Source organism: Hyperolius riggenbachi, chromosome 1, assembly GCF_040937935.1.
Source record: "Hyperolius riggenbachi isolate aHypRig1 chromosome 1, aHypRig1.pri, whole genome shotgun sequence".
Lineage (NCBI taxonomy): Eukaryota > Metazoa > Chordata > Amphibia > Anura > Hyperoliidae > Hyperolius > Hyperolius riggenbachi.
This window is the reverse complement of record NC_090646.1, coordinates 540,248,884-540,265,806: the sequence shown is the minus strand read 5'-3', so window position 1 is coordinate 540,265,806 and position 16,923 is coordinate 540,248,884. Positions and strand designations below refer to the sequence as shown.

Below are 16,923 nucleotides of genomic sequence, written 5' to 3'. Positions count from 1 at the left end.
GCTTTCATTACAAACAAACACGACAAACAGTTTCAATTTTAAATCTGTGAAATGAATAATAAACTCTTTTAAGGTTTGTTCAACAACTGTTTACAACAGCTACACATCTTTCAATAAATTATAATAGTTTTCTACAGCTGCTTCGAAGTCGCCTTACCACCGTTCTAAGCATGTGGTTTCTTTAAAGTGAACCCAGCACCATTTTAGCACCCAGGACATCTCAATAGCACATTTAATATGCATGCCAGCAATGTGGTTCATTGACAAAAATGTGGAGGATGTGAGGGGGTAGATTGGACACTGTATTCAAGCAATTTCCAGAAGTCACAGATACAATCTTCACACCTTTCCTGTGGATAAATAAAGGGCATCTAGAAGGGAAGGGGGGGGGGGGGGGGGACGACGACATGGCAGTTCATATAGCTATTAGAAACCAGGAAACAAAAGTAGTGCTTGGTACCCTTTAACCACTTCACCAACAAGGGTTTTTCCCCTTCAAAAAACAGCAGTTTTCACCTGTTAGCGCTCCTTCTATTAATTCGCCTATAACTTTATTACTACTTATCACAACAAAACAATCTATATCAGGTTGTTTTTTTTGCTAACAATTAGGCTTTTTTTGGGGGGTACTTTTTACTAATAATTATTTTATTGTATCTGCATTTTAACAGGAAAAAGAAAAATAATTAATTTCTCAGTTTTTGGCAATTATAGTTTTAAAATACATGCTACCGTAATTAAAACCCACACATTTTATTTGAACATTTGTCCCAGTTATTGCAATGTTTAATTTTTTTTTAAATAGTACAGTACAATGTATGGTGCCAATATCTTATTTGGAAATAAAAGTGTATTTTTTCAGTTTTGCCTCCATCCTTAATTACAAGCCCATAATTTATAAAGTAACAGTAATATACCCTCATGACATACATATTAAACAAGTTCAGTTTTTTTTATAAAAAAAAAATTTGAGGGTAACTATTGGGAAGTGTGGGACTTAAGAGGTTAATTTCAGCTGTGAAAAAATGTGTTTTAATGAAAAAAAAAATGTGTAGATGCAATTTTACTATTTCGCCACAAGATGTCCTTGTGCATAATTTCCGTATGTGTAGTATTACTACGCAAAGAGAAAGTTATGCATTGATGTGCAAGTATTGATTTTTGTGAAAGGCAGCGCTGTCTAATAGATTGCTGCATGCGGTCATTCACATTGGGGACTTAGATCAATCAATGGGAACTGTGTTCCCATTTATTTATCTCCTGGCTAACGATTGGCGGCGGTAATAATGGCGGGAGCGCGCAAGCGAGAAGGGACGTAGTAGCTACGTTCCTGCACGGGGATATGGGATTTTGCAGGGACTTAGCTGCTTGTCCCGGGGAAGAGGAAGTGGTTAAATGTAGAACAAACCAGACCAATAGCAGACTGTGCTAGGAAGAAAGGCACACATGATCAGCAGTGCAGCCACTGGGGGGAGGAAAGGGCAGAACCCTTTCATCAGGAAGCAGAAGCTGACTGGTTAGTTATTTTTAGAAACAAGAAGACACACTGATTACTGGGTACTGATATTAACATAAGAAGCACATTAATAGTATGTAGGAAGGTTATACCATGTAGTACAGGCCTTACCTTATTGGGACAGGAAAGTGAAAGGCTTACTTTTAAGCACACCTGAAGTACGCATAAACCTTAAAATAAAAACTCTGGGGAGCCAAAGTAGGTACTCAAGAAACTTCTCATTGGTCCTCGGGTCCCTCCCATTCCCTGTTCTATAAGAGGTATCGCATCCCAGCATCCCAGATGTTCACCAGGCTGTAAACAAGCAATTATGAACTGGGCACACGATTTCCAAACCTTGCATGCCTGGCAAAAAAAGTGAACTTATTTTGAGAACTTTCTTGCTTGTTAGGTGCTTAACGCGGATTTGAGATGAAAAACTAACTATAACAAGTAACTTGTCCATATATCTTATCTAAAGTTTAGATAGTTTACACAGCATATCTAGCTGCAAACAGCTTCAAACGTTTGTGATTATTTATTCCTGTGATACAATGAGAAAGGTCATGTTCTGTTTGTCACATTGTCACAGGCTGAGGGCTGGAGATGCTATCAGCTTGCCTGTATGTAAATTCAGTCCCCTCTCCTCCTCCCCTCTGCCTCTTAAATCAATGGCTAGTAACCTCCTCCTCCTGCCCAGACTGAGCTCCCATAAGCCCTTGCTACAGTGCCAAGGCACAAAAGGAGCTGTGGGCAAGGCTTGTTTAGTTTATAGGGAATTAGACTATTAAAACAAAAAAGTATTTGGCTTGAGGAATGCCCTAAAACTATATGAAAGGAACACAATTATGCAATGAGTAAACGTTTATCTCAGATCTACTTTAAAGGAGTACTGTAACCTAAAAAAAAAATAGTTTAATTTACCTGGGGCTTCTACCAGCCCCTGCAGACGTCCTGTGCCCGCGCTGGTACTCTACAATCCTCCGGTCCCTGGCCACAGCTTGCTTGCGGTATTTGCAACTTTAATATCGCAAACAACTGTGCAGGGAGCTCCCGGCGACGTCAGCAGGAGCCAGGGCCATGTAGGTGCAGCAGTTGTTTGTGACATTAAAGTGGGAAAAAAAAAAACAGACGTGAGCTGAGGCGGGGGGATTGTGGTGGAAGCACCAGGTAAGTTACAGTACTAATTTAAATTGTTCTTATAGATAAGGCGTTAAAACATCTATGAGAAAACTCAGGAGAAAGTACTTGAATGAGGGCCTCTGCCTCTTCTCTGCCACTGATAACTCTTCTGCACTTATGAAAAATTGAGGGGGGGAAAGTCATCAGTTGGTAAGGGGAGATATGAAAGAGGAAACCCCCTTCATAGCACCAGAAAACATCACAAATGTGGAAGCTATTGATGCCTCTGTACAGCATTGGGCCCCAAACTGTCGACCAAGGGATTGAGTCCTCATCCCTGTGGACAGCAGAAATGTAATGTCTGTACAAATCCTCAGACTGTACAGATCCCCTATCAATCTGAACAAAGGAAATAAAGAAGTCCAGACACAAGCAGCAGCCAGACATTCTCACTGCTCAAAATTCTAGGACGGGAAATTAGCTGAAGAAGACTTAACACAAAAAGGCAACATTTGTGCACTGCGATTACTAAGCTGTTAGACGGTATTTTAGAACTGTGTCTGGAGGTGGGCTTTAAAAGATGAAAGCTAAAAATAAAAACATTTAAAAAGCATTTAAATGAATAAAGTCTGAAAAAAAGAAAAAGAAAAATCACCACATATTCACTTTATAACATTCACATTCTCGTTTCTTAACTACCTTTGTGGGAGGGGTTGGCCAGGTGTAATTACAACTAAATATTTAGAAGCAAGCTAGTTAGAAGCTAGTTTGATATACGATAAACAACTACCCAAAAAGCCATAGAACTTTTTATTTGGCACATTACAGAAAAATGGTTTTCTGCAAACATGGAATAATGTTCAGGAAAATTGGAAACCCAGAACTTTCCATATGTGGTGGGCGCTTAAAATGAATACAGGTACACTTCAGTGGACTTCTATTGCACTAAATAATACCAGCTGTCAGCATGGCTACTGGGAATTCTCCATCCCTGATCCCAAGAATATCATTACTGGGCAGGGATCCATTCCCTCAGATCCCTGCTGTTTGTGGTATTAAGTCTTGGCAGAACTCTGAGGTCTCCAAAATGGGAGAGGCGTAACATATCACCTAGAACAGAAATCCTCTTAACTGGATTTAGTTAGGGGATATCCTGCATGTTGTACACCCAGTCGTCCTCCACACTTGATACGCCAATGAATTATGTAAGGATATTGCTATTGTCCAGTTCCCATCACACAACAATCATAAATAAGCTGTTATCTTCCAAACATTAAGGTCTAAAGTACTCTTCAAGGAGAGGCCCTTCTCACAAATAAACAAGAAAAAAAATTGGCCAGTAAAATACCCCTAAGGAACTGAGCTAATGGAAACCTGCCTTTAATATACAACAGAATCATATTTACAAATGTGAGGTATAAATTATATACATTGCTCGGTCATGTTTGAAGCTTCATTGCATAATATAACCCCCATGTCTGCAAGTAGATCTCTTTTTCAGCAACTATACAAACTATTGTTTTCCATTGTAAAATATAAACTGCATCATAGAATTAAAGTAGACATAGCAATAAAGATATAAACTCATTAGGAAAATAACATTATTATTATGATGAAGACCGCACCTTTCTTGCTTTAAGTGACATTACACTCAAGTTTCTACCTGGCTCACATTTGCAGTGGAAAAGGCAGTAGAAATTGTGAAAGAGAACATTTTTACTTTACTTGTCCCACTGAACACAGTACAGGTTCAGGTACGCATACTAAACAGTGAAAAATTAATTTCGAAGGAGAATGTGAAAAGCAGATGGCTGTGCTGGTCATGATGATGTGTTGGTTGTGTAGACAGGGGGCTTTACTTCTGCTCACTCAGTACCTACAACAGCTTCATCTCCCTTTTTGTGTCCCGCTGTCTTCTTCACTTCCATCTCTTTGCTCTCCGTATTCTCCTTCTACCCAATTGCATCTCTCCCGCCTGCCTTTGTGTTTGTCTTCCCCTTTTATCTCCCCATATTAATTTTCTCCTCATGTATAACTCTGTTTCTCTTTCCTCCATATGACTCTCCCTTCTTTTTCAAAAAGTGTGAAGTATTTGGATACATAGGCCCTTATTCAATTGCGTGGAAAAGTACTGCTGAAATATCAGTATTTTCTTGCTTTCTGGTAGCTTAATAGGAATGTTATTGAAAAGGTGTAAAAATATCAACTAGGAGAAAAAGTGAATTGAATAAGGGCCAGAGAGAGCAGGGATTCTCAACTCAGTCGTCAAATACCCCCAACACTGCAGGTTTTGTGTAAATCTACAGAGGTAATTAAAGAGCTTTCCTGAGACACCAATTACCTCACCTGTGAATGTTTGTGGTTTGCTGCAAAACATGGAGTGTTGAGGGTACTTGAGGACTAAGTTGAGAAACACTGCCATAGAGTATGTAAGAAATGAGATCTAGGACATATTCATGGGAAAAAGATGAAGGCATCTTGACAAAGGATGAATCTATTGGCAATCTCGAAAGTCCACACAAATTATGTGCATCTTCTCTATGGTAGGCCATAACTTTGGGATAGCAATGTGAGGACTGGCAGAGTATCCACCTACAGTTCAGCTCTGATGCCCCAATCACTGCAGTCTTCACCCTATGTGGCACGTCCCCGCTTGAACGGGAGGCGACGAGACAACACCTAACAGGCTTCAGTTACACCCAGGACTTGTATGCACAAGGTATCAGAGCTGAACGGAGGATAGGCAAATAAACCACAGTAGAGATAAACAAGGTCTAAACAGTCCAAGTGGGCAACGGGTATCAGAAAGTTTCACAGTACCAGAACGCTAGGCAAAGACCGGTCCAGAAACAATCCAAAGGTCATACACAGAGAATCAGAGGTTTGCAGTACCAAAGGGCTAGGCAAGTCGAGATCTGGTAATCAGGCAAAAGTCGGTCCAGGTGGCGATCAAAACATAGTCCAAAACACAGGCAAGAGCGAACACTGTTAATCCAGCACAGGAGACTTGTGCGCAGCCGGCGCCACCATAGGCCGTAATAGGAATTACGGCTATAGCAGCGCACAGGAAGTAACTTCGGTGCCGTCAGAAGACGGAGCTGAAGTGACTTTTAAAACACAGCAATTGCTGGAAGCCGAATTATTTCATTCTCCACCATCCATGGCGGCCTGGAGGGGGAATACTATTTAATACAGCCAGGAACTTGTGCAACAGCAGGATCAGCTCCCGGGGGGACCTGGAGCAGTGCGGACCCCTCAGGTAAGTTCCTGACAGGCAATGCTTAGGAAAACTCATGGAGGAGCATGTAATCAGGTTGGTCAGCGGATACATTTGTTAAGCTCTGATTTGCTGGACATGATCATTTGTTAAACCATGAAGTCATCACAGCTAATCAGAACCTTTCAAAACTACCAGCTGATCAAACTGATCACATACATAACATATAATCAGGCACCCCCCCCCCCCCCTCCCCTCCGACTCCTACCTTCCGCCTTCCCTCCTGAAAGCTCTTTCACCTAACCTACGGGGCCATACGCAATTCAGTTTTTCACCTGAGTTTTCTCTGAGGTGATATTTTCACAACTTGTAAATAAAATGCATTTTAAACCACCAGCAAGCAAGATAATACATAATTTTTACAGTAATTTTTCAACTACTCTGTGGTACTTTTTCCATTGCAGAGTGCTAAAAAGTTATTTTAAATTGAAGATGAAAAATTATCTCCTGGGAGAAAACTCAGGAGAAAAAGTTAATTACATATGGGCCACAGTCTGTGATTTGTGCACACAGAATCTATTCAAGTCTCTCTCATATTCTTTCTTGAAACTTCCTTTTGGTTTATCTCTTTCTTTCTTTGCTCTCTCAGATTTCTGTGCGTCCATCACCTCCACGCTTCATATCCTTTTTATGCAGCTCACGCACTCCTCTCGATTTCTCTCTGCCTATTTCTCCATCTCTCTTCTGGATTCTCCCTCATCTCTTACTCCATATTCCCCTTGCTTTCCCATCTCTGTTCCAGTATTTTAGTGTGCCTTCACTACACCATACCTTTCTGTGCTGGTATCTTCCTCTTCCTTTGCTGCTGCATTTAACAAGCTAAATAAGCAGACAGCACCGCAAGAATCGATATTGAGGAGATGCACAGCCATTTTATAGCAACAGCAGCTGAGCACATATAACGGCGGTACTTGTTCCATGTGGTGCCGTTGTCATGCACATAGTAAAATATTGGTAATGCTATATTACTGATATTTCAACTATCGACTTGCCCAGTCACCTATTCTGACAGTAACCCTCCTTAATGCCTAACACTACCCCCCCTTCCTAATGCCCAACCCCCTTCTTACTGCCTAACACTAACCCCCTCACTCCCCCCTCCCCCAGCACCGAAAGTAGCAACTAGCCAAAGTACTAGTGATAGCCGATCGGCGAGTATTACCTGCAAGTGCTAGCCAAAGTTAGAGAGCTGTTTCTGTAGGCCTCCCATGCCCAACAGTTTAACATAATTTGTGGACATTTTGTACAGTTTCGTATATAATTGGGAGTATAATCTTTTTACACAAACGGGAAAAAGAAAAAACCTTTGATCCTTTTTAGGGTCGTCCACTCTACCCTTTCAGGACTTCACATATGTGGAAAGGACCATAAAAAATGAAGAAGAACATTTTGTACAGCCAGATTTTCAGATAATGTGTGTGTGGGAAGGAAGGAGGACTTTGTGTGTATACCTAAGCTCTTTCCTACAATCTCAGAACCTGTACAGAGCACAGACATTTTTGGGTTTATAGAACTAATAATTTCAAGCAGGCAAGGGAAATAATCAAGAAATGCAACTTGTAAAGGCTTTTCTCCTCCATTACACAGAGTGTGTGAGTGAGTGAGTCTATGTTACCCCTACTCTCAAAATCCTAATTGTAAGAATAAAGCTGTTTGTAGAGGAGTTTAGACTTAATAAACCATTTCCATAGTACACTGCGGTGCTGTTCCACTGCCTACATAAAAAAAAAGAAAATCTTGTTGTTTAGCTCTACAAGCTCCACAGTTCTGCAGCATCTATACTTCAGGATATCTACATATTTATCTAGAGGAGTAAAATAACAGGATCCACACATCAGTTACTTTGACTAAATACAAATGTTCCTGTGGTTCTGGAATCTTGAACCAGTCTGTATTTATAAGAGAACTGCTCTGTGTGGTGCAAGTATCACTATAAAATGATTGTACCTTAGGCCCAGCCTGAGAGCAGTTATGTCCTATTATTACGGGTGCTCAATAATGAAGTAATTGGGGCAATATACCAGGCATCGTGAAATTGCTTACTATTTCCTTTAGAATTACAATCAGGGTCATTATGGCAAAGTGGAAATAAATGAAACTCTATCCAGAAAATGGATTTGGGAAGCAGACTCTTCTGGGAAAGACCATTTAATCACTGTAGACCCAACAATGGATCAGGTAATCTATGCACACCCAGGAAGGTGGTTAGGGTGAAACCATGCTCTAAAGATTAAATTAAAGCACATCTCACAGTCTGCAAAACTTTCCACTGAGTGTAGACAGATTTAACAAACAAAAAAAATAAGGCTGGGAACAACTTAAGTTATTCTTTAAAGGAAATGTGTAGGCCTTTTTGTGTTAGCTACCATTATTAATGGTGTCTGAGATATTAAAAGCAGATTTACTGGTGAGGGACCATTTGTTTTATATCTAATCCTCATATGCAGTGGGTTGTGCTGTTCTCTACAGAGTATTCCAACAGCAGTTATAAGCCCCAGCTACACGATATGATTCTTTGTGAGATTCGATTACGGTTCTATTTACGATCTGATTAAATCCGACATGTCCGATCGGGATTCGATTCACCATTGTTTTGCAATGGCAAATCGAAATGAATCGAATTACGATCGGACATGCCGGATTTAATGGGATTGTAAATAGAATCGTAATCGAATCGCACAAAGAATCGTATAGTGTAGATTGGGCTACACACCTTCTATAAGTCAACAGAGTCATTTACCTGTACTGAAGGGTGAAAAGACAAAGAATCTACCACTCCCTTTGTCTTCCCAAGTACAGACCTGCCTGCCGTCCTCCCTCGCCAAGTAGGGGAACAGTGCCGGAAGCCCTCCCACAAGTCTGCGTGGCTGCCAGAATAAGCCCCCACCTGACTAGTACTCCTCTTTATATATCTCTCCCCCTCATTTGTCTTCCCCTTTTACCCTGGTCTGACAATACCCCCTTGGCCCCTCCTATCTTCCCATTCAGTCACTGAGGTTTTCCCCCTGGGCAGAGTTATTTTGTGGTTCTAATTTTATGTAGTTTATGATTTGATCCTGCAATATAGCTTGTATGACTGTTTGTGTATGATGACTTTACTGTGGGTACCTTACCTTCCAGATAACATTTGGTGTTTGAGAGGGCAAAAAGAAAAAAAGAAGTGTAATGATGAGAAACACATTTGCTGTCAATAGTCTATGTTTTATGTTTCATATGATGTTATAACTTTATTAAAATGAGATTTAATAAGAATCTACCAACCCACACCGGACTTATGCAGTAGGTGAATATCTTAAAGATTTGGGAAAAGTGGGTTTACTACGTTGGATTTCATTATAACGTTTAGGCTGTAACCTGTGATGGTGGTAGCAGATTTGATAGGGTGTACAATTGAAAAAGGCGCCCACTGAAAAGAGCCCAGGAAACTCTCGGTAGTAGAATACCAGTAAATTTACTGATCTTGTGCTAATGTATTCATATAGTAAAATATCAGTAATATTTACAGATACCTCACTATGACCTGACCCCTTCCCATTCTCACACAAGACACCACCCTGGTGGTGCCTAGCCTTAAACCCCTCCTCCCTGGTGGTGCCTGACCTTAACAACCCCTCCCCCCGCACACTGGTGCCTAACCTTCACAACCTCTGAAGCCGCAGTTCGCTGCCGCAGACCTTTATAACTGTTTTTTTGCTTGGTTATGGGCATTTTAGGTTGGGGTGGAGCAAGCTTTTGCATTATCAAACAGACGTGTCCGTAGAAGGGAGTAACTGTAGGCTTTCTGACGACATTCATTGTAATGTGAATGTCATTCATTCGTGCAAACAGCTCCTAAACCAACAGGGTCAGTTATCGATGTCTTGAATGGTCTGTATGTTCAGATGACCTGAACATCGCACACAAAGGGATCCAGTACTACACTCTGTACTCCATCATGTACAAAGTACAGTAATCTCGCCACTAAGACAATTGCATTTGCAAGGTAAAATAATGTTGTTGACTGGAATCCAACTGTAGTCACAGTTTTTCTGTAATCTTCTACTGTAACATTCAGAAGTATTTGGCAATGAATACACGGGACATGGTCCTCTTGTCACATGATTCTGTGCAAGCCTCTCCCCCCCCCCCCCCCTCCCCAATGCAGATGTCAGGCTGCAGTAAGTGGAGATAAAGTATCAATGAACACACATACGCTGCCATTTTCTGAAACTTAGATTTGACAGGATCAGAAATTCTGATCGGATTGGTTGTAAATAATCTCAGTTGATTGGCACAATTGATTACAAACTATTATAAAAATAAAATTTAGATTTTCTTGTTGGTTGTGATAGATAGGAAGCAAAGATTGGTTCGTTGATGGTGTAGTGAACGATTTTTGGTCTGATCAGAATTTCTGATCGCTCGAACGATTTTTCGCTAGAAATAGGACCATTAGTGGCCAGCTTAAGACAGTTATTACAACCAGCTAAACGCTGTTCTTCCTGCATCATTTATTCTACATTAGAATCTGCATTGTCTAAGGGCTCGTTCACACTGGGTGCATTCAGAAACATATTTAAGCGCATGATAAACGCAAGCGTTGATGCATGTTTCATGACATGTTTTAGGGCGTTGCATTTTTTAGCATCCCCATGTGTTTTATATGTGCTTGAATGCGTTTTTGTTAAACAGGTTTTGCTTATTTGATGTAGTAGCTGTCAAAGATTTGTATTCATTTTTTTTTAAATTAGGAGTAAAAAAAAAAATTCATCACCAAAGCGCATTGCTATGCGCTTCTACGGGCTAAAAAAACCTACCCATTCACTTGCACTGCTGTGCCCTTCACAGCGCAATGCACAGAAATGCATGCAACAAACACTAACAAAGCACATAGATGTGAACGTTGTACATTAGAATCGATGAAAAAAGCTGTACTTGGCAATGCGCACAGTTCAATGCGCTTTGAAAAGCGTACAGCAACACATCCTTAGTGTGAACAAGGCCTAAAACTGCGCCTGTAACATTAACAAGTCTATTGCATCAGTAATACCTTTTCTAGTGAGAGGAGATTGATCTCGGACTGTAGTCGGATTTCAGGTTTAGTGCTTTGCTGCTCCTTGTACTGCTGAAACTCCGTGTCCAGCAACTTAAACTTATGTTCTGCTTCATGAAGCTAAAAGAGGAAACGAGACATTGATATAAAACCCATTAAAACAATGGTCTTAAATAAGCAAACTAAGGACATAGAGCATGTCCATACTCAGCCCCTGAACCGTGTATCTATTGACATTAAACAGATATCAAAATAACATTACTACCATAAATTACAGCTCTTTTCACTGAGTCAGAAACACACAAAAATACCATTAAAAAAAGCTTGTAGCTAGGAAATGAATGTGAAAAGTTATGTATTTCTCAATGACATATGAAAACACAGACGGCAGATAAAATGCAGAAGCTGCCTTCCATTATATACTGTACTTTTCCCTCTGACAGTTTAGTTTCTGCAGTTTTATCACAACAGTTCTAAGATTTCCTCCTAAATGGAGAGCATCCTAGTATTGCCATTGACTGAGCCCTTATTTGGCTGCATACCAGGCGGAAGGTCGGCATTCAGATTCCAGCTGAACAATGATCAGTTGAAAGAAAAGGGAACAAGTTCAGGATGGCCTTGAAGGCTTGTTAGCTCTAGTTTTGGACAATCAGCAGCCAGTGATAAAAATATTTCTGGAAAGAAAACCTTTCATTTAAGCGCTCCCTTAAAACTCACGTTTTCCATACACTCTAACTTAGGCCTTTCCCCCTTCAACCTCTGGTCGAGTTGCACTCCTTACTAGGTAACCTAAATACACACTGCCTCTAGGTATGAATACGGTATAGTATCCCACCTCTTGTTCCCCTCAACCCCATGCCTTTATTATTATATGGCATTTATACAGCACTGACATCTTCTGTAGTGCTGTACAGAGCATACAGTCTTGACACTGTCACTCAGAGGCGCTCAAAGTCTAATCCATGCCACAGTTATATGTCCATCGTAGTCTAGAGGCAATTTCAAGGGAAGCTTATTAACTTATCTGAATGTTTTTGGAATGTGGGAAGAAACCAGAGTACCTGGAGGAAACCTACACAGACACAGGGAGAATATACAAACTCCATGCAGATGTTGCTCTGCCTGGAATTCGAACTGGGGACATTGCTGATGCTCCTTCCAAGGCACTTTATTCTGCAGAGTAGAAAGGGTTCAAAAATCCTGGAGAGGCTGCGATTTATAATGGACATGGAGTTCTGAGGAAGGGAGGCAGTCCTCCTGAAACAAGAGTGCTGTGGAGTCGGTGCAAAAAATCATCCAACTTGACTCCTCAGTTTATGAAACCACCAGGTACCCAAAATTGCTCCAACTCCTCGACTCCGACTCCTCAGTCTAATTTTTACAAAGGCTATGGATTTGGTTCAAAAACCATCCGACTCCTCAGTTTATGAAACCACTGACTCGGACTCCAGGTACCCAAAATTGCTCCAATTTCAACTCCGACTCTACAAGCCCTGCGAAACACGTCAGCTATTGGCTCAATACAACGTGACTTCACGTGTGTCTGTAAGGAAGGTGTGCGGTCATCTTCAGTGCGGCTGCCACAATAGACTTCCATCTACCTTAGCCACAGTTCACTACACTGGAGCCGCATCTTGCTTACCCGACATGCCATGGGCTCACACCACTCTCCTCTAGTCTCTCCCATTCAGCCGCCAGTCTATGGGCATCTTCTGTTCCACACAGTGAATTTAACAACTCTCACTTTGAGAACAGGATTTATCCTCTTCTTCTAATGGTGCAGTTCTACACTGCAATCATCGAATCCACCATAACATCATCTATGACTGTATGGTTCGGCTCCTGCTCAGCATTAGAAAAGGGGAGGCTGCAGCGCATCATCCGATCAGCGGAAAGGATAATTGGCTGTAGCTTACCTTCCCTGCAGGATCTTTACACTAGCAGGTGCAGAAAGAGAGCAACCAAAATTGCCTCTGACCCCTCTCACCCAGCTCACTCCATCTTCCAGCGCATGCCTTCAGGAGTAAGATTCCGGTCAATCGCTACCAAAACCTCTAGACACAGGAACAGTTTTTTTCCTCAAGCGGTAGCCATACTTAATGCTGAACCACGTTAGAGCTGCTAGGACTGAAAGTAATCAGCACAGAACTAAACATGAACAATTCTCACATTGCTTGCTGCCACTATACTTATAACGTCCTTAACTTGTAATATTCACACTGTCTGTCCTTGTATTGTTTTTGTTTGTGTTTGTTAAAGGGACTCCGAGCTCAGAAAAAAAAGGAAAGTTGTACTCACCAGGGGCTTTTTCCAGCCCAGTGCTGGTCGGGAGGTCCCACGCCGGCGTCCTGGCTCCTCTCCTTCTCCCCGCTCCGGAATGGCTGGCAGGCCGCAGCCCGGGCGACAGTGTCGGGCTGCTTCTTCCGCATATGACGCGGATTACGTCACACGCCGGCCGCCTCGCGTCATCACGGCGGCCGGCGTGAAAGTACTGCGCATGCGCGCTTTGTTCGCGCATGTGCAGTACTTTCACGCCGGCCGCCGTGATGACGCGAGGCGGCCGGCGTGTGACGTAATCCGCGTCATATGCGGAAGAAGCAGCCCGACACTCGGGAGAGTGTCGCCCGGGCTGCGGCCTGCCAGCCATTCCGGAGCGGGGAGAAGGAGAGGAGCCAGGACGCCGGCGTGGGACCTCCCGACCAGCACTGGGCTGGAAAAAGCCCCTGGTGAGTACAACTTTCCTTTTTTTTCTGAGCTCGGAGTCCCTTTAAGCAACTGCCAAGACAAATTCCTTGTAGGTGCAAACTTACTTGGCGAAAATAAATTGATTCTGATTCTGATCCAGGACAAGGTACATGCTACGCGGATATTACCCTCATGGACACTAGATGTCTATTAATGACCATCTTTTACAGTGAATGACAATGGTCATGTTTATGAATTAAGTTGCAGGTTTTATTTATCCTCTAGTGAACAAACATTTCACGTTATCAACTTTTAGAACCTCTGCAGATCAATATATGAACGTTAATATATACATTTTTTTCTGGCTCTTAGTTTTATCCTTTGCACCATTTTTCCCACTGCAGCATAGCAGTGGGTAAGAGTGGTGTGTGAGTATGTGTATTTTATACTCTAAGGTGATTGAATTTTTATACGCATTTTTATATTTATACCTCTGTTGTGTATTCGAGTACCACATTTATTGATAAAATTGTTTATGTTGGAATCTCAACTGCTGATAAGGAAAACCTGTAATAGAGATTTAAAACATATTGCAGAGACATCAGCTGATCTCTAGAAATACAGGAGGCCTAAGCTATATATTATAGCTAGAAGGAGAAAAACTTCACTCACTTGTTGTTGCAGTCGATGTTTGTCCTCTTCCAGCTGTTTGATCTTTAGCCTCTCCAGCTCTATTTGGTGTAGACAGTCTTCCCGGATGCGCCTGATTGAGTCCTGCCTCTCCTGAGTGCTCCGTTCACACTGTAGTTGTAGTTCTGCTCTTGCTTTCTTCAACTGCAAATGTTACACGGTGTGGCTTTAATAAAAGGCAATGCTCATTCCTTTAGCTCTTAATATAATACAATCAAATATTCCTTCGTTCTATTTAGCAAATTCATACAAAAATAATACAAGTAATGCCCCCCCCCCCCAAAAAAAAAAAGCTGTGTAATGCATAATGCATTCAACATCTTCTGACTGCCATTGGTGATCTCACATTGACAGCTGCTCTTACTTTCAAGTCCTATTGTATAAAGCCACATTAATTCATGCTATGCACTGTTGAGGATCAACCAATCCCAAACAGTCTGTATGCATGTTGGATTATCAAAAGTCAAGATTTTGAAGGGCGCTGCTTCTACCTCCCGATACTTGAACCAATCTTTATCCTGCAGCCGTTCTCTCAGGATGGGGATATCCCCCTGTTCCCTTTCACACACAAAAAAGGTTAATAGCTATTAAGGAGTGGTGCTGGCTTGGTTCACACTATAAATTGTTTTATTAAAACATTTTAACATTTTTTTATACAAAAAAAAAATATATAAAGTTTAAAAAAACAAAAAAAAAACAAAAACAGAATTTTACGTCCGGTCCCACAGCATCATCATATGCACTATCAATACAATCAGGCTAATCGTCTACACACTCTCCATAAAACATGTCCACAAAATTGCAGATGAATTGTATTGCACCCAATAAAAAAAACAATCACTCATACAATCTCCATGAATTCAGGGATCACCTGATTCCCCTTTAAAGGGACTCCGAGCAGTGCAGAAACTATGGAAAGATGCATATCATTTTAAAGCTCTCCTTCTCCTCTTTCCAATGATATATAAATCGTTGCCCTACGCCTTTTAGTTGTTGCTATTTTTGCGATTGAAATTGCCGCGGCCGCGATTTCAATCGCGAAAATAAAGAAAACTAAAAGGCGTAGGGCAACGATTTAGGTGTCGCCAGAAAGAGGAGAAAGAGAGCTTTAAAATGATATCCATCTTTCCATAGTTACATTGTATTACACAGGGCGACTTTTTCTGCTGAATGGAGCTGCTGACACTGGGGAAAGTGTCGCCCTGTGTAATACAAGTAACTATGGAAAGATGGATATCATTTTAAAGCTCTCTTTCTCCTCTTTCTGGCGACACCTAAATTGTCGCCCTACACCTTTTAGTTTTCTTTATTTTCGCGATTGAAATCGCGGTCGCGGCAATTTCAATCGCGAAAATAGCGAAAACTAAAAGGCGTAGGGCGGGGGTTTATATATCATTGGAAAGAGGAGGAAGAGAGCTTTAAAATGATATGCATCTTTCCATAGTTCCTGCACTGCTCGGAGTCCCTTTAAGAGCCTCCGGAGTTCCCAAACCCCTTTGATAGTATGCTACCTAATTCCATAAAATTTATATAGCAAATATAGTCATGCACAATTAAAGTTGTCTCCTGGATAACTGGGAATTGCTATACCAGTTCCTGTCCTCCGAAACAGAGGTTTCAACAAATACATGTACCCTCTTTGGATGCTGCAATCTGAGTCTCTCTCACAGACTCTTTTCTTTAAAATTCCGCAAGTTGGATTATTGTGGCTCTGTACAGTTAACAAGCTGACACATCATTGCAGTCCAGCGGTTCTGGAGGTGTGGTTAGCTTACAGGGACAACAAAGGATGATTTGCATACTTCAGCAGTGATGCACTGGGAGACATCTCAGAACTCACTCCAACCTGAATAATTGCAAATACTATCTGAAAAGGCTCATAAAATCTGATCAAAACTGCATGAAACTGCGCCTTATGTTCTACTGTTTTTACTATTTGCTGTAAAATCAATAAAAATTATTGAACATAAAAACTGCATTACTTTGTGCTACAATTTGATTTCTATGTGATTGTTTGGATAAAGATGCCAAAGCCTGAATAGTCAATGTTTAGCATTCGGCTCTTTTATGCCCGGTACACACAATGCAATTTTGTTCTGTCTGATCGATGGGAAATTTACCATCATTTGATCCTTTCTAACATATCCAATCAACTTCTGAATGAGAAAATGATCCATTTAGAGATCATGACTGCACAAAATTGATCCCTTTCTCGATGGAAGCAGATCAGACATGTTGGAAATTATAGATGGGTGGGACATTTTGATGGGAAAATTGCTTCATGTGCATCAGGCCTGGGAGGTTGTAACTATATTGCTGTACATTGTAAGAGATGTGAATAGCAGGCCTGATATGCCAGCATCTTACAATGGAGTGAAGACCAATAATGTAAGCCAACTACCTGTATATACTCACATATAAGCCGACCCCCCAACTTTTCTCTGAAAAACCAGGGAAAAATGATTGTCCCCCATATAAGCAAGGGGTAGGAAATGCTGGATTGGTGCAGGCCACGTGATCCCCCCCAGTGTGTCCCAGTATAGCTAGTATAGTGCCCAGTATAGGTAGGTAGTGTCCAGTATAGCTAGTATAGTGCCCCAGTATAGCTAGTATAGTGCCCCA

General features: G+C 41.4%; 1 protein-coding gene across 1 annotated transcript in view; it reads right to left on the bottom strand.

The window, feature by feature from the left end:
• CEP120 (centrosomal protein 120) overlaps positions 1-16,923 on the bottom strand; it is a 134,530-nt gene that overhangs the window by 39,611 nt on the left and 77,996 nt on the right. Inside the window, exons 16-17 of the mRNA XM_068246934.1 lie at positions 14,284-14,445; positions 10,924-11,046 (exon numbers count right to left, since the gene is read on the bottom strand). Of these exons, the coding sequence (XP_068103035.1) occupies positions 10,924-11,046; positions 14,284-14,445 (285 nt within the window). The remainder of the gene's footprint in view (positions 1-10,923; positions 11,047-14,283; positions 14,446-16,923) is intronic.